Source organism: Emys orbicularis, chromosome 6 (assembly GCF_028017835.1).
Source record: "Emys orbicularis isolate rEmyOrb1 chromosome 6, rEmyOrb1.hap1, whole genome shotgun sequence".
Lineage (NCBI taxonomy): Eukaryota > Metazoa > Chordata > Testudines > Emydidae > Emys > Emys orbicularis.
In genome coordinates this window covers 113,862,528-113,885,258 of record NC_088688.1, presented here as the reverse complement: position 1 = coordinate 113,885,258, position 22,731 = coordinate 113,862,528, and the positions used below count along the sequence as shown (strand labels likewise).

At 38.9% G+C, this 22,731-nt stretch overlaps 1 protein-coding gene across 9 annotated transcripts in view; it reads left to right on the top strand.

The window, feature by feature from the left end:
* The first annotated feature begins 17,369 nt into the window (after positions 1-17,369).
* ELAVL2 (ELAV like RNA binding protein 2) overlaps positions 17,370-22,731 on the top strand; it is a 71,791-nt gene continuing 66,429 nt past the window's right edge. For 4 of the 9 annotated variants that reach the window (XM_065406065.1, XM_065406064.1, XM_065406061.1 and 1 more), the window contains exons 1-2: positions 17,370-17,441; positions 19,883-20,126. In XM_065406065.1, the coding sequence (XP_065262137.1) occupies positions 17,370-17,441; positions 19,883-20,126 (316 nt within the window). Of the gene's footprint in view, positions 17,467-19,882; positions 20,127-22,731 lie in introns of those variants that run through there. The other 5 variants (XM_065406063.1, XM_065406062.1, XM_065406059.1 and 2 more) reach the window with 4 other exon arrangements.

The following is a 22,731-nucleotide window of genomic DNA, read 5'->3' as shown; positions in this document are numbered from 1 at the left end:
AAACAAGATTCTCAAGACCCAGAAAAATGATATACCTATATAGAATAGAATGTGTGTCAAATAGCAGCTGGCAGTCTTACTGTTCTAAATGGTATCTTGACTTTGTCCTACCAGTGCAAATTTACAATAGGTGGGAAAATAAGAATGTTTATTTTTAGAAGGAGGACTTCTACAATAAGGTAGGCCAGAGACCTCCAGCATGGCATATTTCATGCCCTCTGTTAGAATATGTTTTTGAAAGTTTCTGATCTGAGATATTCTGCACTCAATAGTTCCAATCAATCAAAGGATATAGTAATTAAGCAGAGCATGAATGATACGAATTTTCATATCATACTAGCAGTCTTTTAATATTCCCTATTTTTGCCCCCTCTTTTCTTCTCTCCCCCCTCTCCTTGGTGACTTCTCAATCTGTTACCTGTCTGAGCATGCCCTTTCTTTCTTCTTTCTGATACGACGCTTCCTGGCTTTTGTAATAGCCAAACTTACTGATATGATGTCAACAGTTTAGTATTGGCAAAGTTCCTTATACATTTTTCAGTAGCCTGGGAGATTCACAGTACAAACCACTGAGACACATTCACTTTTAAATTCCAGTTCCTAGCTGTACTTTGAGATGGTGAAGGCAATGGGAGGGAGGGTACGCATTATTTCAGTATGTCAGTGGGTTGAAGCTAGGCTTTTTTTAAATAAAGTTCCCATCTGTCTCTCTTCTCCCTCAATAGTCTTCCTTTTCCAAGATTATCTGTTCAGAGCACATCACAGCTGGCAGCCTGATCCAGCAAGCCAAGGAGTGAATGAGTGGGGACAGAGGACTGTTGTCATCCCTAGAGATGTTCTTCTGGAATAGTTTTTTGAGACATGGACATGGCTGTGTGAGACGATTACCTTGGTAGCCCATGTGTTGTATTGCAGCAGTTCTGTGGATAGAAAGGTCCAATTTCCCAGTGTGTCAATCTTGCATGTGGTTTGGAGGGAGGAGGTTAAAAACTGCACTTGATGACCTCCATTGTGTTACCAAAATTTAAGACAAACTATTAAATTGTGTTCTTTCCAATAGGAGTACTTAGTAAACAAACCTGACTTCCATATATAAGGAAGGGTGGAACACAGGCAAGGAACTGTAGATAACGTTTGGCAGAATCTCCATTTGTAGGAGGTTTTTTCATTGATTTAAGTTACTGTAATGGTGGCCAAAGCTCGGTAGAATGTTGATGAAGTCAGTGTTTAGTGCAAACGACCGTGGATTTGAGCATGTGACCATAAAAGACAGGTGAAATTGTAGAAATCTCCATTTGACCATGAAGGTTTCAGTATGCATACACGCATTCAGTATTACAAATGGAGGAGCATGTTTGGTAGCCATAGGTTTAGTGGTTTTTTAAAGTGTAGAAAAGCATTCTCATTTTGTCAGTTAAAGGGGAACATCAAAATGCATGATTCACTGTTTGTGTTGATGCTTAGCCACATGTCCCAACTTGGTCCTCGAGGATCGTTATTGGTTCTCTTCGGTCAGCCAGCATGAGACACTTTTTCTCCTCTAAATCCAAGAGCAGGTGCTATTTGTGCAGCACTACTGGGTCCCGTTAAAATTGAAGACTGGAGCAGGATGTTGCACTTGGCCACTAACGGGGTTCCCTTTCACACTTACTTCCACTGTCTTATGGAAGGGTTCTTGAGCTGTGAGAGTGCAGATGGAAGGGTAAAATGCACATGTGGGAATTGAGAGTAATAACTAAGGGGAGCTTATTCATGTTAGGAGAAATTAACTCTGCTCCAGAATACTCCGATGAAAGACCCTATAAAACATATTATAAAGGCAGGAAAACTGAGATACAGGGGCACAAACAGAGTGACTTGTTAAAGGTCATGCTGCATTAGTGGGAGATATGGGAATAGAACCTAGAGTCCTGGTACACTATTGTAACTGCTAGATATGTACCTGATAGGTCTAAAACTGTGGGAAATAGAAAACAATGTATGGTGAGGCAATTATTCCAGGTTGTGCAAATGAGTTTCAGTTTAATTGTTGTTTGTGCATGTTGCAGAAATTCACGACTTTATCACTACAGGTAGTCTCTGTCCAAGGCAGTGTCACTTCAGACAAATAAGAGAACCTGACTCCAGCAATGACTAGTGCCAGTTCTTTCAGAGGAAGGTATAAAACATTCCATCTCATACAGGATTTGATAACTTTGCATTAACAAAGTGGGGTTTAGGAAGATAGTTGAAACCATTTATAAGAAACGGTAGGAATAATAATTAGTCATAATGATCTTGGATAACTCAAAATAGTCTTCTCTGGGAGGTGTGAAGGACTAAGGTAAATTTTTTTAAAAACTTGAGCCTGCTTTGATAGTGTGAAAAGGATCACTTGTTGCTGTGTGGAAACATTTGATTATGAATGGAATGGATAAATTGGTATGAAGCCTGATTAGGATACAAACGACCTCTTTCTCCTTATCGGAAGGGTACTTTTTTGCATGAAATACTCTTTGGGCAGAGACAGCATATTGCTAAATGTTAGTACAGTGCTCAGCATAGTGGGACCTGAGTCTATATGAAGGACTCTGAGGGCTAACCCAGATAACATAACTTTTAGTGAACTGTTATAAAGAATGCTAAATCCTGAATTTAAAAATTAATCTGCCTTTTGGGATCTGGGAGAGTTGTGAAGGCATTTGCCAAGTTGACCAACAAGGGCACAGTACTAAGATGAATAAGCATGGTGAAGAAGTGTTTGAATAGCATCAACACAATACTTCAGTCATTCTCAAGCTTAGTAGATGACGGTTTTACCTATACATTTGTCTTGGATCTAAGTTTGTCATGTTTTTAACCTAGTTCCTGTAGAGAAAGCTGTAGGGGAAATGGGGGGTGGGATAGGGAGGCAACTTTCTCACTATAGAGTGAATAAGCAATAGTATTTGCACAGTGTGGTATGAGTAGGAAAAATCTTGTACAGCCACAATATGGGAGAAATGTGAATTTGTCTGAAGAGCTGGGAGAAGGGTGTTTGGGCAAAACTCAGTCTCTAAAGAAGGGATTTTACGGTGTTTAACTGTCTAGGATTTCTGGCTGCTTTTCATTGTTGAGCATAGCGAAGTACAATGGAGAAAGACAAAAGGGTTGGCTCTCTAAACGTATTCTGTGTTGGACTAACTCTGTTCTCTTCAAGTTTTCGATTGGAGCAAAGTTCAGGCAATGTTGAGCACTTTTGAAAATCATTCCATAATGTGTCTTATTGTGTAATACTTTGCTCTGGGTGCTGGGAGGAAAAACTCCTTTGACAATAGCTGGTGATCAGTTTCTTTGAAGCAAGCAAGTGAATCACTCTAGAAAGTGGGCCATCTTAACTTTCAGTGATAAACTTGTTTTAAGAATATTTGAGTGAAATAGAGCAATAGAAACGGCAGAGGTTTTTTTGGCTCTTTTATTTAAAAAGTCTTTTGGGGTGATTCTATAGAATCTGATTACTTAAGAGAGATGATAGATACTCCTTTTAATCTTAATTCTTAGTGAGTTGACATTCTTAAATCACATCTTTATTGCCATTTCAGTCATGTTGCTTTACTCAGATTGGATGCTGTTACTTTTTTTTAAGGTTAGTTATGTACAATTTTGGGCTCTGCTAGCAGCAATAGGAGTTTAAGGAAATCCCTTATTGTGGTAGCGGTGACTATTTATTTTGGCAAGTGGGAGACACTTTACTTACATATTGGTTTGCAGCCAGCACTGAAATTCAGATCTGGCTTTGATTTGCTGATTTGTCCATTGGCCAAACACCCTATGTAAAATGGCAGCCCCGTCGTGTTGGGGGCACTTCGGGTGTTAGGGTTAAACCTGAAAACTCAAACTTTAGCAATGTTGTTGCAGATAATAGTTGTATAAGGCCATCTTTTTAAAAAGTGAGCTATTGGGTGTTCAGTACTCTTCAAAATTAGGCCACTTATTTAAGCTCTAAAAGACAGATTTAGAAGCATAACTTCTAAACTATTTTTTGAAAATCTCTGCTCTAGAGCTGATTAATAGTGTCTAGCTGTCTGTTGTGCTATTCTCTGGCAGTGCAATAAGAAGAAAGTGGAGGGTTATATTTTATATTCCTGCCCTTCCTTCTAAACTAACTGCAGCAACTCAGCGCTGGGCTTTTATTGTGGAGAGTTCAATGAAATACATGTTCAATATGAAGCAAAGGTTAAATAGAGTACAGGAATTAGGATGTGTAAAGAGGACAATACTGAAAATATTAGGGCACCATATAAAATCGGTGGTATGCATTCATGATACTATTAACTTCTGGTCCCTTATCTCAAAGGCATACAGGTGCTTAGGAATAGGCAAAGGTAGTGGCATGGTAAAGCTGGAAAAGATCTGAACTCTTTGCTTTAAAGAGGAGACGAAGGGGGAACATGATAGGGCTATACAACATAATAAATGGCATAGTGAAGATACATCAAGACAAATACCAGTAAAAGCACACTTATAATACAAGAACAAGGGACATCAGCTATATAGTTAAGACAGAATAGATAATTATTTCCTTGTGTCAGTTTTAAATAATCAACCTGTGGAATTCATTGCCATAAGATCATTTAGGTTGCGTTTAGTAGGATTTTTAAAAGGACTAGATGTGGATAACTGGACTGTTCACAGTGACGACAAAGAGGTTGGTTTGTTTTTTTTCCTAAGGGCTTCTGGGCATTAGTAAGTATCTGAACTTCCTATCCTATCACAACTTCCTATCCTATCATAATTGTCCATTGTGGAGTTTTTTGACAGAGCCCGGTGCTTCAGAGGAAGAGGCATCTGTCAAAATGAATTCTGGATTAGGAGGCTGGCCTATCTAGACAATATCCTAATATAGTTTGTCATTTTCCTCCCGTTACTTGATCTTGAACAAGGTCTTTGAAGGAGAGAGAGCAGAAGCTACATGAAGTGATAAACGAAGCTGCAGCTCTCCCATTCCATAAATGAAGGACAAGGTAGAGAATGCTGATTAGTGTCTTCAGTGTAAACAGCATACCTCTGCCCCAGTTGGGGACAGAAAACGCTGCAGCTCAAGTTACATCCTTTATTCCAAAGATCTTTGCAAAGCCTTCTACCAATGAGAAAAATATGAATTTAATATCTGAAATGTATAAAGCAAGCTGGAAAGCTACGTGGAGGGGAGAATTTTGAATCTGTCATACATCAAAAAAAGTAAAGGGCAAAAGCAATGCTCTTTACTTTGTGTTTCACCTTTAGTAGCAGAATGTCTAAGGGAAAAGAAAAATCAGTATTTCTCTTTCTGAATTGAGAATTGGCTGCTGATTCTTATACTGCTTGAGTGGAAGCACAGGTTCTAATCTCCCTCTCTTCCCCCCCCCCCCCCACCATTGTACATTTTCCTCTCCATCTGTGGAAATAGTTGAGCTTTAAATCCTCTTGGGGGTGGGAGAGGAGCTTTCAGAAGTACAGTAGAACCTCAGTTACGAACTCACAGGTCAACCACACATCTCATTTGGAACCCAAAATACACAATCAGGCAGCAGCAGAGATGCGGGGGTGGTGGTGGAGGTGAGTGAGGTGAAGCAAGTACTGTTAAATGTACACTATTAAAGGGAATTTTTTATATTTAAAAACTTTCCAAGGTAAGGGAACTGTTTATGCTTTATTTAAATTAAGATGGTTAAAAGCAGCATTTTTCTTCTGCATAGTAAAGTTTCAAAGCTATTTTAAGGCAATGTTCAGTTGTAAACTTTTGAAAGAACAACCGTAACATTTTGTTCAGAGTTACGAACAATCTCCATTCTTGATGTGTTTGTAACTCAGGTTCTACTGTATAGTAGGTCCAAAAATGTTGTAGATACTTATTGTGACATTCCCCAAAACATAGCTTTTTGCAGAATTTCAGAACTTGATTTTTTTTAGCCACTTTTTTTTGATAGTCAAACTGGAAGATGTATTCTCATTTTATCCACTATTTTCCTTGTGCAGCTTATTCTCTGGTGGTACTTTTATAATTTCTCAAATAATTCACGTTTAAACATACCTTCTGTGTGTATGGTTTCAGAGTAGCAGCTGTTAGTCTGTATCCGCAAAAAGAACAGGAGTACTTGTGGCACCTTAGAGACTAACAAATTTATTTGAGCCTAAGCTTTCGTGGGCTACAGCATCCGAAGAAGTGGGCTGTAGCCCACGAAAACTTATGCTCAAATAAATTTGTTAGTCTCTAAGGTGCCACATGTACTCCTGTTCCTTCTGTGTGTAGTTTCCCTTCATGAATATGTATCTCTTACCATCAAACCATATTTTGTGAAATGTATATTGGAGCTATCGCCTACAGAATCATGCCTAAGGATTCATTCAGACCCAGTCTCTTGTCTTTATCCTTTCATGTGCAGGTGCACCCAAGAATTTATCTTGAGTATAACTTCCTTGGGAAAATAGTCTGTATTCTCTCTTTATTTAAGAGTGGTGTTTACAACGGTGCATTTGTCGCTTTATAATGTATGAATGCAGAGTAACTTAAGTCTGAGTTTCTCCTGAAATGTCTTTTAGATTAAAAAAAAAAACACAAACTTTCTAATGGCTTCCTGAAAAGGATATGGGTTTAGCAGTTAAAATAGTAGACGTAATATTGTCTTGACACCATAGGGAATAAGTTGGTATAAGTCAAACAATAGCTGTCAGTCTATCATGTGGGGGATTCTCTGGTCATATTCTACATTTTTGCTTACTAACTTTTAAGGATACTTTCTATAGCATCATATTAACTTCCAAAACCATTGTTTTTAGAGGTCCTCCTAAGAGGCCTTTTTGAGTAAAACATTATTATAATATACCCATATCTGGAATGTAACCTTTTAACATCTGTATCCTAAAAGTAGTAAATTTGTGCACATTTTAAAAAAAACACTTTAAACAATAGCTTGACCAATCTCCTGCTTGATGTCAAATGACTTGGTATCCAGGCTTAGGGTGACCAGATGCTAAGTGGAAAATATCGGGACCACCGCAGGGGGCGCGCTTTTTTTTAAGCCCGAAACAAAATATCGGGACAAATGGCGTCCTGACCATACTTCGGTCGGGACACGGGACAAACTCCTCAAAATCGGGACAGTCCCGATTTTATCGGGACGTCTGGTCACCCTATCCAAGCTGTTTCTTTCAGATCTGTCCACAGTCTTCAGCATCATTAATCCTGAGGCTGAACCATGTCTGCAGATCCTACTAAGAGTTGATAGGGCTGCTCTTAGCTGGTTAAACTCCTTTCTGTCTGAAGATCCGTTCTGCTGAGGACACTCATAGGAGTTCCAATTTGTTAAGCAAGAGTGAAGACCCTTCATAAGCATTGTGAAGGCATTAGTAAGGGAAGTGGACAGCCTTACCCAATGCCTAATGAGGTTTAGGGCACGGTTGAGGGGCTAGATGTAAATTGTCTCAGATAAGACCGTATGCTTATCTTGTGGGGTTAACAATTTGAAGAAATAACAATTTTATCTGAATCCCAGACTAATGGAATCTCTTATTTCTAAGTCTCGTAACCAGGAGGGCTGCTTTTTGACTCCCATCTTCCTCACTTTCTTCTGTATGGTAGCTGAAAAACATTTTAGCTGCTTGTGCTAATCTTTCCCCTGTATAAAGGGGAAAGTGGCTGCTGGCAGAGTGATACTAGTGAGGGTTGCTTGGCTTAGGAATTTGCTTCCCTCCTGGATAGTATTTGTAAAATCCAGACATTCAGGTCCTGAAATCAACCCGCTCTTAATTTGGTGAGAGAAGGCCAAGGGATTTGAGTGGTTATGTACTGTGTGTGGTCACGGGAAATTGTCTTGGGGCTAGAAATTAGTTGTAGCAGGTTAGGGATGCCTTTTCCTTTTTCCAGGACTAGATTTGTTTGTCTAATCTCTTTTGAAACAATGCAAATACTAAAGGACTTGTTGATTTGGTGCCTCATCCCCATTGGCTTGTACTGTACTTGGGTTTCATTAGCTTCCACTTTGGTTTTCAACAAAGCTATCAGAATCTGGGTCTATGTAGTTACGTAGAATTTTTTTCCTTCTTGTCAATTCCTGAGGGATTGTAGTTTACCTAGGTACAGTGCTTCTCATTTTCCCACTGGGAGAAGGCAAGATTCCCCCCCCCCCCCCCCCAGCATTCTGACTTCTTCACCCTACAAGGGAGGAGACCCCTGTAACAAGGTGACGATAGGTAACTTGTCTGCGTTGCTGACCCACTGATCAAAGGTCTGTCTTGGAACTTTAATACTCAAGTCCCAGTAATAACAGGTATTCAGTTCTTCCCGTCTAAAATAATAATTTGGTTACAGTTTGAGTCTGTGGCACCTGTGACTCAGGACTCCTGTGAATTCTCTACTTTATCTCTCTCTTGTGGCCCTATGTGTCGCTTACTTGTAATTTTTTTTTTTTTTGCATATTTTTGTTAGCCGTTCCAGCTGCTTCATTCTTGGTTTTTTCAGAATCAGGGCTTGAAAAATTATTCACCTGTGGCATGTAAGAAGCTTTACTGCGTGAATACCATTGCCTTCTGCAAAACCTAAACTTCTATTCACAAACTCAGTTTATAGTGCTTACATCTGCATCTTAAAGAATACTCTTGCAAAGGTGACCTTCTAAATGTGAACCGTGTGTATAACCAGTAGGGTGCTGCCCTGAGTTTGCAGACAACTCTAATGTATCTTCTGCTGCTCATAGCTTTTTGCAAGCTCCAAGGGAGAACTGAAGATGCTTTGCTCAGTTTTCACTTCTACTACTAGGACCTTTGTGGCGGGGGAGGGGGAAGACAGTGAAACTGACCAGGTTTGCAGCCATTTCACTCTGGCTCCTCAGGAAATGTCTGAGGAGCAGCCAAAACTGGCACTTGAGCCATTCACTGAGGGAGGACCTGAAACCAGAGTCCTCTAACCCCCACTGTTCACACAAATCAGGAAGATGAGTTGATGCACAGAATTTGGGTAGTCTTTACAAAATGGAAGGATGACCTGTAGTCTGTGGGGGGTGGGGTGGGGGAGAACTTAGATTTTTGGCATAATTTGGCTTTGGCCAGAGGTCTAAGTTCTATTTACATGGTACTTGTCCATGTTTTAAAAAAAATCTTAATTATGGCCTGGAAGAGTCTTCCAGAACCACCTCTATGGTGTATCAAATCCTGTATTTCCACATATAAAGTCACCAGTCTTCTCCCTAATAGCATTCACAGGACACTTTACAAGTACGGTGGCCACCTTATTAGCTGAAGGGGAAATGGATTCAGTGGAAAAGACAGTGGTTCTTCCTTGCATGCATGCATACCTCTTTTTACAAAGTATTATATGTTTGGTATATGCAGTGTTGTTGTAGCCGTGTTGGTCCCAGGATATCAGAGACAAGGTGAGTGAGGTAATATCTTCCTTTGGACTGACTTCTGTTGGTGAGAGTGACCAAGCTTTCGAGCTTACACGGAGCTCTTCTTCGGGTCACAGAAGTTGGTCCAATAAAATATTACCTCGCCCACCTTGTTTCTGTACATATTTGGGGTCAGTCTCTGTAGATGGTGTCTTTTTGGCCCTCTGGAGCGGAGTGCTCTCGCTTTGCAGAGGCCTTTCCATACCAAACCGGGGAGTAAGGGGGCACCCATGTTCAGAAGCCATTGTCTAGACTGAGACTGTTAGATGAGCAAGAACAGAAGACTTTGCTTACTCTGTAAATTTCTGCAATGCCACACTAATCTAGAGTTACAAAGAGCAGACAGTTCTTTACGGTCTGTTCATTTTCTACCCCCGCCCCATCACAAATCATGCTTTTAAAATCCAAGGAAAAATCCAGCTGAAGGAAGCCTGGAAACGATAGTTTATTTGGGCTAGAAAATAATGTTAGAAGCAAGTGACTGTTCATGTTGGTTAGCAAATTCAAACAAGAGGTTCAGATTATCAAATGAATCCTTGCAGAAAGCCAACCTCATGGGGGTGGGGGTGGAATCTCACTTCCATGCCCCTTAGCTTTGGTGATCCCACAGACTTGCCTGCTTACACAGCCTTGTAGTTTTTGTGCAGGCAAAATTCCTATTCATATCAGTCATTTTCCCTCCAATAAGGAAAAGTGCACAACTTGAGTCCTTGAGTTATTACTTGACTCTAAAGAATAGCCAAAGGCAAAAATTTTCATGTCCTCCTTTAAACTTTGGCAGGTGAAAGAGAATGTTTTATCCCATTCACATCACTTGTACTGGGTTTCAGTCTTTTTTGGCTTAAAGTTCATACCATGTCATTTGATCACATTTAATTTCCAGATGCTTTCTTGTTTTTGGGAATTAAGCAGTTCCAATAGCTGAGCCCACAAGTCTCCATGCAGATATGAAGAACTAGAAAAAATGAGTATTGAATATGTTTCTAGCTTACTTCAATCTCCCTTCTTGAAGTTCAGTGTCTTTTCTACATTCTTGTATGGTCTCATTTCTCTCCTCCATTGTGGGAATATCCAACTTTGTCGTACTGTTATTTAGGACAAAGGGCTATTGAGCTGCAGAAATATGTATAGCAAGGTTGTTGAGCAATTTTTATCCTCGTATTTGCTCAGAAATAAGCTGTTCAGAGAAACAATAATTTTAGAAAAGTTGATACCATAATATCCCAGAGTGAAGTTCAGGTTTATGTTAGGATTGCTGATATCACCTATTAGTTCTATTCCTTGGTCCTTCTGTGTTTTGTATTCATGGTTTCTGGATGGCATCTGGGTGATAAAATCAAGTTGTTATATCCAATCTGGATTTCCTACCTTCATGCTTATTTTGTTAGTATTTAAGGATTTCTTTATTGTGTTTTCCCTCCTTTTAACTTTGCTCTTGAGCAGTTAGAGTATATCATTGATTCTCATGCACTGGGCTTTAGAAATGTCAGTTGCATTTGTCTTCTGATGCCAAGGATTCTTATTCACTTCTAAAGCTTATTACATGGATATATGGAAACGTTTATTGGTATCCCTCTTCACGGTTCCCTGCAGATGCTTGCCTTAGGGATTATAAATCCTTTTCTTCCTCCTTTTCTTTTGTTGATGTGGCCTTAACTATTTTGCATATTTCCCTGGTACCGATACATAGAACCGCAAACATAGAATCAGTGTTAGTATTGTGCTACTTAGCACAATTCATCTTTTGAGTGTTCCATAGCACTTGCGGGTTCTTCTTAATTCTGTAGGTGGAGAACTCCCAAAATCTTAAATGTTTCTTTCCTTTATGATCCCTTTTGTGCAGGTTTCCTCTTTTTCCCCCAAGAACTTCCCTATGTTACCTTGCAGCTTTCTGTCTGGCTAAAATCTTTAGCTAAAATAATCATTGCTTGCCCCCTATCATCAGCCTCGTCACAGCATCCCACATTACTGTGTGTAGTCAAACTTGTCCTTTGTTTTAAGGCCCGGAGTCACTCAGCTGCTCACCTAAACACAATCCCTACCCTTCCACCTTTTACATTGGTAGTCTGCTGTCTCCATTTTCTTCTAAGCTCCCACCTGGAATGCTCGGTCTGTCTAGCCACCACCTTTAACCCATTCAGATCTTCCTAAAAACTCAATCTATGCAGCAAAACCTACAAATGAAGAAAAAATTGATTTATTTGGTTTGCAACAAGCACATCCTGAGCTGCAGCTTTTTTTACCTTTTCCCTCCCTTCGTGTCCCCCCCCCCTTGTTTGTGCTTGTGTAATGTGCTTGATTTTTAAAGAGCCCAAATACTTTCTAGATTTTTGTTTAGTGAGGCCGTCAGCACATGTGGGTGACAATAAAAATAACACATGCTTACCTCTCTTCTACAGGCTATTATACACAGATTGTAAATTTTCCCTATTGTATAGTTGGGGCGGTGTGTGGGGAATAAGGACATTCTACCTCGGGCCCTGAAGAAACAACCATAAAGATCCTGGACATGAGGCACTTAGCCCAATAAAACTTACAAGAGCTGTCTCCTATATTACTCTGCCTCACTGGAATTGGTGGGTGCCAAAACCATAGACTGCTGCTTAGCTATGAGTTTGATACTCTTCCTTATTTAAGTTCCTAGCAAACCTCCCGTTGAGCATGATTGATACTAGGGCTACCTACCTTTATATTGCTGTAGTTGTCATACTCTGCCATCCACATACTTGATGAGATGTGCCAAGCAGACAGAATTACCTCTCACAAGTGGGTCACTTCCTCCCAGGCAGGTTTGCTGGTGCATGGAGAATGATTGGACCATGCCTATCTTGGGAGGTCCTTCCTTTTTTAAGGAATTGCGCTGCTCCCCCCTCCCCACGCCCCAGTCTTTCCTTCACTACCAACCCTTGTTTCTATGACTTGAGTCAAGGCTACTGGTTCTGAGGACCTTACCCTGTTCCTGTATCCACAAATAATCTTATTTTTTTTATTTATTTTTTTTTTAAATAACCCTTCCCATAGTATTCCTGAATTCCTATCCTGTTTCTCTAACTGATTTCATAGACCTGCACAAATAAATCCTGCGCATCTGCAGCATCACAAAGGACCCAGGATTCAGAACACCATTAAATATTTTTTCGATTATCTGTGCTTTGAAGGATTAGAATGACCAGTATTTGTCTTTCGCTATTTGTCTTCAGTTGAGTATTGATGTGAAGGGCTCCTTTCTTTTTAATCATATCCTCGAAGACTGATTTACGAAGGAAGAGCACAAGACAAAATTGTACTTTTTAACAGACATTTGACAACTTGAGGAAAATCTAGTGCGAGGCACTTCGCTCTACTTTGCAAGTACAATTACCCCCCCTTTTTTTTTTTAAAGCCCTAGCAAAGGGCATGCCAGCAGATCTTGTGCCCATGCTAGTAAACTTTCACGACCATATTTTGCCTTTAGACTACCACCATAGTTGGCAATGGTTGTAGTCTAAAATGAGTCGGAAGGGAAGAGATGCTATCCAGCTGGGCTTAAATTTACCTTTTTTATTTTATTTCATCCAAATTGAAAAGGACGTAAGTGCCCCATACTTAGGGTCTGATCACTGTGCCAATCACTTAATATTTCCAAAACAAAATGGAGTGCAGTCATGTCCACTCTTCTCCCATGCAGTATAATGTTAGCCAGAAGGGGATATTTACACTGGTTTATGCCTCCATTCCCCCTACCTCTCTTCAAAGGCCAGATGGAACAAATGGGCCCTGAAGGTCAAGGAATCTGGGTTATTTAAGACCAAGAGGGGGTCGGCTTTCAGATCTCCTGGGTCATTCTGGAGAGTACCCTACCAGCCACCCATTATCTATGTCAAGGCGGAATCCAGTGTAGTCTTGGCTGGCTGGCTGATCGCGTATCACTGAGTGAAAGGTGCACTTTCAGGTAGGTTGGTCTCTGACCATTTTGGATTTTCTAGGTCAAAAATCCAGTATCTAAATGTGCATCCAGAGGAGCACTGTTTAACTAGTGCAGGTCCTAAAGCACAGGTGTTGCGTATTGTTGATAGGGTGCCCTATTTCAGCACAGATTATCTTAAAATCTGTATTAAAAAGAAAAGTCTGTACCTATCTGTCTGGGGCAAGTTGTAAAATAGCCTTTTGACCATTGCTTTACATTACATAGAGTTGGCTGTTGGTCTAGCCAGACAGCTCCCCTCCCACTCCCAAAGTTATAAATTCAGATTACTAATGGTGGTTGAATATCCTAACTCCTGTGGACTGATATCTTTACCATCTCTTCCGGTTGGATGTCTCATTCTACTGGCATCAGCTCGATTGAGTTTCAGCCAAGTCCTCAATATTAGGATCTGTTTTTGAAGGATCTCAAAAGTGTGTGGTGTGTTTTTTTCTTTTCTTTTTATTTATTTAATTTGAAACAATCCACCCTGTAATCAGTTCCATTAAAAAAAATAAAGTACAGTAATTCACCAATTTTAATTATGGTTTAAATCTGAGCAGGAAATCTTGATTTAAAAATCTTGATTTCAATCTTGTTTTGCGTTTGCGCTTTTTATTTTCTGTAAAGAGAGAGGTTATACCAGCCTTTTGAGAATAATTTGGTACTATTTTGCAAATCAGGATGACACACGGTATCTATATATACTTATTTAAACAGTTATAGCTAATCATTCATATTCTTAATTCTTATATTATCCTTCTTATGTTAAAAAATAGGAATGCATTTCTTATTTACTAGATATTTTTTGTTACCGTGTCAAGCTATATTTGGATGGAAATTGGAATAGAATTAAAAATGCGCACACACTTCAAAATTGTTTTAGTTAAATAGAACTACCTTAAATGTGCTGGATACATTCAAAAAAATTATCAAAATATGTTTGCATTTTAAAACAGATTGGGGTGTGGTTTTTTGTTTGTTTGTTTTTAAATTCAAGTGAATTATACTGATTCCTTCTGGTCCTTGTGTCCTTCTGGACTTTAGAACTAATAGATCTCAACCTGTCAGACCTAATTTTTATTCATAAATTGGAAGAGAAAAAACTTTCATGCTTTTTCAACTTTAAATTGCTTTCTCGGCTTTGAATGAACTAATTGAGCTGAACAAGCTGAATAAACTGAAATGAAGAAAATATTCTCTCTGCACCTGCACACAAGGCTATTACTGTCAAAAGTTGGGTTAGCACACTTCAACAAAGTCTGGTTCCTGGTACTTAGCTAGTGACTTTGACCAGGCTAGTGGTCTGACATTTGTCTTTAAATCATTGACAACAATTGGACTGCATGAATATTCTATATTAATTTAACTTAAATGAATTAAATAGGTTACAGTAAACTTGTACCTTTAGCATAGGTATTCATAATTTCAAATTTAATTTAAAATAGGTTCATTTTAAAAAAAAGTATTTAAAGTCTGATTTAAAAAAACATTATCCACCCTGCCTGATTATGAATAATTTAGGAGAGACTTAGAAGACAGTGTTTGTCCCTTTTTCTTGTTTCCTTTGTGCATCTAACACTGCATAGTCTGTATCATTGGTTTCCCCTGATCAATTAGTTTCTGCTGTTTCTGTGGGTCTTTTACCCAGCAATAGAAGATGATAGAAAACCAAAGACCTTTCCCAAGGGGAATCTGGGGCTGGGGTAAAACTTGAAATAAATGTTGTTAAAGAAATGGTCAACTTCAAGTCTAGTCGGCTTCAAAATGTGTGTTAATTAGAAATGTTATGTTGTTGATATGGAAGAGCTGAGAGGAAATCATTAGTCAATAAAATGTAACTAAAAGCCATTTCTCTAACCAGAACTTTAATGTATTTTTAAAAATCTATTAAAGTTGGTGGCTTTGCAAAGGCTAATTTTGACTTTTACTTCCAGGAAACTCGAGATTTGGAGCAGTCTGTATAACAGGGTTGGTGGTAACGAGTGAAATTGTAAAACAGGTGGCAGAGCAAAATCTGTCTTTGAGAAATTGTTTTGGTAATTCAATTATTGGCTAGCATAAAGGATTGGCCAATGATTAGTCATGTGAGAAGCTTATGTAATGCGTCTCTACCACCAGAGAAAGCATGTGTTAAGAAAACTAGTCGTCTGAAGAGGGACCACTCGAAATGTGTCACCTTTTCCTATTGTCAAAGTACAACTCTTTGCATGTCAATTCATCTTTAGAAGTGACGAGATCCTAAAGTTTCCTACTTCTGTGACACAACTGTGTCAATTTAGTGAGTTTTTTGGAACTGCAGTGCATTAGAATACAAGTTATTGTAAATCAGGATGATATGACACAACTACATCCTTCAAGACTACTTGATCAGGTTTGTCCGGACCAACTGGAGCATGTGTGCTTAAAACCACTGAGAATTACACTGAGCTTTTCTTGTGTAGGTGACTATTCTTTTAACTTGCCCTTCAGTCTGCAAATGGGTCATTGTAGGGTAGGATTTACAGCATGGTAGATTGAGTTATGTATTATCCTCTTTGGGTTAAGATAAGACTAGAGACAATGTCTCAAATGGTCTCTTCAAAGATTTATTAAGCCTGTAATTGATATGAAGACACAAGTATTGCTTTTAAATTGGAACACTAAATATTTACTACTGGTACAACTCTGACTATAAGTTTTAACTTTTCAAGCAAACCGTTTTAAGTTTTATAACTGAAATAAAGGAAAATCAGAATTGCTCTATCATGGGTTACTTAAAAAATTAAGTAGCCTTGTGTTCTAAATTCTATGCAGAAAACAGCCTTCCAAAAGCTGAATTGCTTATGGCTGTGGCTGGGTTAAACAATCTTTGGATTTTTTTTTTTTTTTTTTTTTTAATATAGAGATACACCTATCTCATAGAACTGGAAGGGACCTTGAAAGGTCATCAAGTCCAGTCCCCTGCCTTCACTAGCAGGACCATTTTTTCCCCCCGCGATCTGTAAATGGCCCCCTCTGGATTGAACTCAAAACCCTGGGTTTAGCAGGCCAATACTCAAACCACTGAGCTATCCCTCCCTCCTATATGAATAGAGTAAAGAAGTTGGGCTAGATTAGCACAGCCAAAATTGTGGCAAAAAAGCAGCAGTCTCCTGCTTTGGTTTAATGCCAAGATTGTGGCTGTATTTAGTATCTGGGCAAGTTGTAATACGTTGTAAATGGCCATTACCTGTGTCGGTGGCTTCCTAGCATTGCTAATTTCAAATCCTGCTGGGTTTTGCAATTTGCATATTTAAAAAAAATTCGGTTGGTTTGCTTGGGGACAATAATACCCTTTATTCAAACATTACCTCTAACATTCATATTTATTGGTCCAATTATTCCAGTTGAAAAATGCTGACTGACTCCTCTGCTTCTTTATCTATGTACAGTATACTGTTTCAATAGGGCTCTTGTAAGTAAATCCATGCTGAACTGAAGCAGCAAAGCTTCTGTACATAATTTTAACTCACTTTTTTTTTTTAACGTGAAGTTCCAGGGTTAAGAGTAGACTGGATTCTAGTGGAGCACGGTGTTGTCTTGTGTTGTGACTTTCATGGGTGGGATGGATGTGTAATGGAGCGTTTTTTGTTTTTGTTTTTTTTAATGGTACGTGACCACCTTACATTCTAATTGAAACTAGATTCATTTGTTTCCCTCCTTCTCCCTTCCTTGTTACAGGATTAAAAAAAAAAATCATGTTGTGGTGTGGTTCCTTTTAGACATGGTGTGGTTTTAAGGTAGTTTCCAGGCTAGGTGCAGAGGTAACTAGTTTGTACTACCTTTAAATTAGGCTGTTTTAAAAAACAAACACAATTCATATAAGAAAAACATGTTTTAACCAAGTTTGGAAAGATTAGATTGGAATTGCCTCAAATTCAATTAAACCACACTGCATGGACGTGCTTGGAATATAAATACAATTACTGTAAATTTGTACAAACTGATTTGTTGCATTATCTTGCTAATCTAACATACGGTACTTTTTGTGTCCATATTGCAGACGGCAACTCCAAACTAACATGGCAGTCAGACTGTGTGATGTGGCTTCTCTGCTTAGAAGTGGTTCGTGGGCAGCAGAGCCTTGGACTGGGGTCTGTGGGATTTTTCTTAAATTCTGTAGGCTACTTTTTAACGTGTTAAAATAGTGCTGAGGCCATACCAAACACTTAAATCTCTACTGTATATGCTTTCATGTTTAAACATAGTTTGTATCTCTATTTTGTCAGGGCCCAGAACAGTGTATTATAACTTTTTTTTTTTTTTTAAACATGGTGATCTGTAGAAATTTAAACCGCACTGATTTTCTTTCTATTTACAAATAGCTTTTTGTACTGATTTAAAATATCCAATGGATAACTGAAGAGTATAATTGTAATAAAACTGTTTTGGTATGGTCTGAATACTAAATTACAATAATCTTTAAAACCTGTACACTGTATTTTTTTGGTTACTAATTTTTTTAAAGTTATTTACAATTCCTACTCTAAAAGTTGTTTTAAAATTGTAAATTACCTTTAAAACTATTTTTTCTGGCTGAAAAAATACTTACTCTGTAACTGCTCAAAGACTTGCTTGATATTCTGTGAACAGTTGTTGAACCTATCAATGGAATATGCGTTATTTGTAAAATATAACATATTAGTATCACTTGATTCAGAGCAGATGGTCCTATAGCTGAGAAATGTTGTAATTTCAGTGTACCCAGGCTACTGCAGCTGTTCACTTGAATGTTGGCTTAGGATCTCATTCTTGCCTCCTGAACATAAAAATAAAATGTGCAATTAAGTGAGGATTGTTTGTTGTCCTTGCTAATTTCGATCAATGAACACTTCAAAATTTAAACGCAAACCCAGTGAGTTTCAGTCGGAATGCAGCATTTGTGGCTTACCCGGCTCCGCCAGATATGCTAACATTTGAATAGTAATTTTGTCTTAATTGGCCTCAGCTACTTTCTTGTCTTTTGACACAGGCTTGTTTTAATACAGTGCCAGGACCAGGTTAACCCACAGGAGTTTGTCAGGAGGGAAGAAAATGTTGCTGCTTTAGTGGGAGCTCAGTTCAACAAAACTGGATCCATTTTTTTAAATGGGAAAGAAATGTTTAATATACATAATTACTGCTTTCAGTTTTGCACCAAATGTCACCTCTTGGGCAAGACTGTATTTCTACAGGAGTTGTCCTAGTTGTAACCTATTTTAAATAAACAAAACAAAAAACAAGCACCAGAACCCACAACTGTTTCACTGGGCTTTAAATCTCCTACTTTGAAGACACTTTTACTCACTTAAAATCAAATTTCCAGGCTTTGAAAACAGTTGACGTCATAAGAAAATTTGGCTACTTAAGCTGCAGATTTATTAAATAAGGTTTTTGTGTGACATGTCCTCTTTGAAACCAGCAAAAAGTTAGATTTGAGCACTAATTATCTTTCTGAAAGTGTTCTGTAATTTGTGCTTAGGGTTGTCGTTTTAATGTTGGAACCTATATTTTCTTAGATAATAAACCCGACCAACGTTTACGTTGTATTTAGAATTGGAAACTGTCCTGTGTAGCTAGTTCTGTAAATGGATAGAACAGTTAAGTCTTGGATACAGTGGCTGCATTAAAAAGTTGTCTTGCCAATAGTTACCATGCAGTGGATATCTGATATCCCACTTAGTTGGAATAGATCTCTGTTATCATCTAGGCAAGCGTTGACTCTTTAATGACCTCTTCTGCATCTGTGAGTTGTCCATACAGTTATTTGGGGTGAAATAAAAGTCTGTACCATAATCACTCATTTATGAGTAAAATAAGTACAGTAAGTACTAAGCCATGTATTTTGATTTTTGGGGGGGAGCTGAGAGGTAGGGAGAAGGGGGATTGTAGGTATCAGCCTATTGGAATGCTGAGTGCTATTTAAAAGCTATTACTGACCCACAGAAGTGCAGAAGAAAATGGCCTTAGATCATCAAGGAAGAAGAGTTCCAGTTTCCATCCCAACATTTCCATTGTCTCTCTAAACATCTTTAAATCAGGGATTATGAATTGTGTTTTCTTCCAGTGTTCATCAGAAGTAGTCTTAAAATATTGTTAAACTTGTTTTCAATACTGGAAAAGTAACCAAAAGAGTACATGCTGTTTTTTGTTTTTGTTTTTTGTTTTTAAAGTGCATCCTGAACTTTGTTGGTGCTCAGCTGTAAACTGTTAACAGTGTTAGTGCTTAGTAACTGGTTAAAATGTGTTATAATAATTCCTGTACTTGGAAGGCTGATTGCTTCTATGTGTAGTAAAATTAAGTTTTTCAGTGGTTAATTTTTTGGACAACGCTTTCTAGAAGCACCCTTAATAAATATCTTAGCACCAACCTTATTTGCCTTTACATTTCTAAACATCTTACTGCATCACAATTAAAAATTCCTTTTTGTAGAGGCATTATTGGAAGCCTGGAAATAACCTCTTGTGCATAGTGACAAGTCTTTAAATTCTTGGCTGGAATCTCTAATAGATTGTGAAATATGAATTCTGACAGTTCTTATTTTCTCTGTTTTAGCAGGTAATTGCTGCCATGGAAACACAACTGTCTAATGGACCAACTTGCAATAACACAGCCAATGGTCCAACCACCATAAACAACAACTGCTCATCGCCAGTTGACTCTGGGAACACAGAGGACAGCAAGACCAATTTAATAGTCAACTACCTTCCTCAAAACATGACACAAGAAGAGCTGAAGAGTCTGTTTGGAAGCATTGGGGAGATAGAGTCCTGCAAGCTTGTAAGAGACAAAATAACAGGTATGTTGGAACTGTAATTTTGCATATGCACATACACACAATATGCTCTTTAAACCAGCATTTTGCATAACATTCAGCTGTTGTGAATTATGGGATTCAGATGGAAGAAGCAGATACGTATGTTGCTAGGTTGAAGATATTAGCTGTGCTATAGTCTCACTTACGAAGAATTTAAATGCTTTTTATTTGCATTTCATCTAAGTTGGTAGATGAGCAATATAAATGCTAACAGGGCCTTTGAATGCTCTCTGAGCTAGACATTAAAGGCTTTTGGAAAGGATATTGAGATGTGAAAAGAATAGATAACTGTACATCATTGACTTGTGGGGTATTTTTGATTAACTCAGTTGGAACTTTGGTTTGCACTAAGCCCGGCAGATGGAACATCACAACTTAATTCGCCTCTCTCTCCCCCCCCCCCCCCCATGAGATAAATTAAATAAATCTGAAGCTTCTTATTTTTCAGTGGGGAAAAGGGTGGATGGAATCCTTGTTCAGTCATACTCGCTACAGTCTCTTGGGTGGGGAAAAAAAAACTTTGCGCGGCAATATTTTTAATGCAGCTTCCTTGATACATGCTATCTGTCTGAGAGATGTTGCAAATAATGTGAACTGAAGACTGAATGGAGCATTTCTTTCATTTAACTTTTTGTTTAGCATAGGTTGAACAGTTCTGTTGCACAGGTCACACATGTCTCCAGGATGAAGACATTAAAAGCCATACCCCTGGTTATTAACTTTCTGAGTATTTTTAAGTCAGTGGTTTTCAAAGCTTTTGTATTGGTGACCCCTTTCACACAGCAAGCCTCTGAGTGTGCCCCCCTTATAAATTAAAAATGGCGGGGGGGGGATAATTTAATGTAATGGGGACTCAGGGCTGTCAGCTCCATGGAGCTGAGAGCTCATGACCCCCATGTAATCATCTTGTGACCCCCTGAGGGGTCATGACCTCCCAGTTTGAGAACCCCTGTTTTAAGCAGACTGTTGGGTGGATGTGTATACATATATTTAAATAACAAAACGAAGAGCTGTATTACAAAGTTTGTTTGATCTCATCCCATTCTCTTTGCCAGCTGTCAAAATGTATGCAAAATTAGAAGTATTTAAACTGCATTGCATAGTCAGTGGCTGTAGCAAAGTTTTAGCTAGAGTTGACATTTTTAGATGAAGTTCCTTATGTGTATAAAACTAACTTTCTGGTTCTCAAGGAATTGCCTGTTTGTTTGCATAAAGGTTTTTGAGTATTCCACATCCAGCTTTTTAAAGTGATTGCCAGCTAAATCATTTTTTCCCAGTTACATATTTCTAGTACACTTACAGATGGGGCTTTTAAGATGTCTTGGATGTTGTGTGGTTTTTAAAGAGAACTCTCTGTAAGGTCCCAACCTCCATTTGCTGACTTTTTTTTTTATTTGCGAGGGGAGGCTTCTCTCATGTAATCAGTAAAGCTGGTAGAAATTTTGCAAATCAAGACTTTTTTTTTTACCTGAATTCAAATTTTTTTGGCAAGCTTTCTCCATTTTTTTTTTTTTTTTTTTTTTTTTTTACCAGCTCTAATAATTAAGAGCTAACCGAGTAGAAAGAGCATTGTAGAGTAGAAATGCAGAGGTCCCAGTTTAGAGACCAGTTTTATTCTGAAAGTTAGCTTTAGGAACACGAACACCTAGCTGTGACTGCAGTAGGAAATGGGGATGTCAGGCTGAGGCCTAGAGGGCACCTGTAGCCCATGAGCAGAAACATATGGGAAAGGAATCCACACACCTTTGCTGAGAACTGGCCAGGTGCCATTTGCACTGTTTGCATGCTCTCCTTCCTGATTATGCTGTTCCAATGGCATGGATCTCTGTAGGCATTTTACCCAACAGTAGCCGTGCTACAGTTGCTGCTGGAGTGGGGAACTGGTGGTTCTTGGCAGCCAGCCAGGAGCTGTTGAGGAAAAGAGGATTCTCCCAGCATCACACTGTACCTGTGCATCTGCCTAGAGCACCATCCCTACTGCAGCTGGGCTTGCCTTCCTCCAGCCTAGTACTGACGGACTATAACAGACCCCATGTGATCTGTATGACTAATCTGCACCATGGACCCAATTCCATGGCAACATTAATTTAGTCTAGCGCTGTGAAATATCATCCAGCATTCCCTTCCTTCCTCCCCACATATATGCCACTAAGATTCGGGTTCAAAATACTAATTGAATTTTTTTTAAAAAATAAATGTCAACAGTCCTCTTTTTGAGGATAACTTTCTCCACTTTGTGCTCCAGGCAACTTTGTTCCATTTCCCTGGTGTTGGATCCTGCAGTGTTTTCCGGGTGGCCTGACTCCTTCCCCTTTCTCCTTCATGTGTTCCAGGAAAGGGGAGCTTCAGCAGCTCATCACTTTGGGCCACCGCTGCTGCTGCTTTTCTCCAGTCAGCCTAGTTGGCCAGCCTATTCTAGCTCCCTTACTCCTCCCTGGCTGCAAGCTGAAGTCTAACATTTAGGTCCTTGACCTCCTGCTGCCTAGCTCCATGGGGAAGTTCAGGGAATGTGCACTGGAAGTCAATTAACTCCTCCTTACTGGGAATCCCTGAGGTTCTAAATTGGCCATCAACAAGTTGAGGCTTG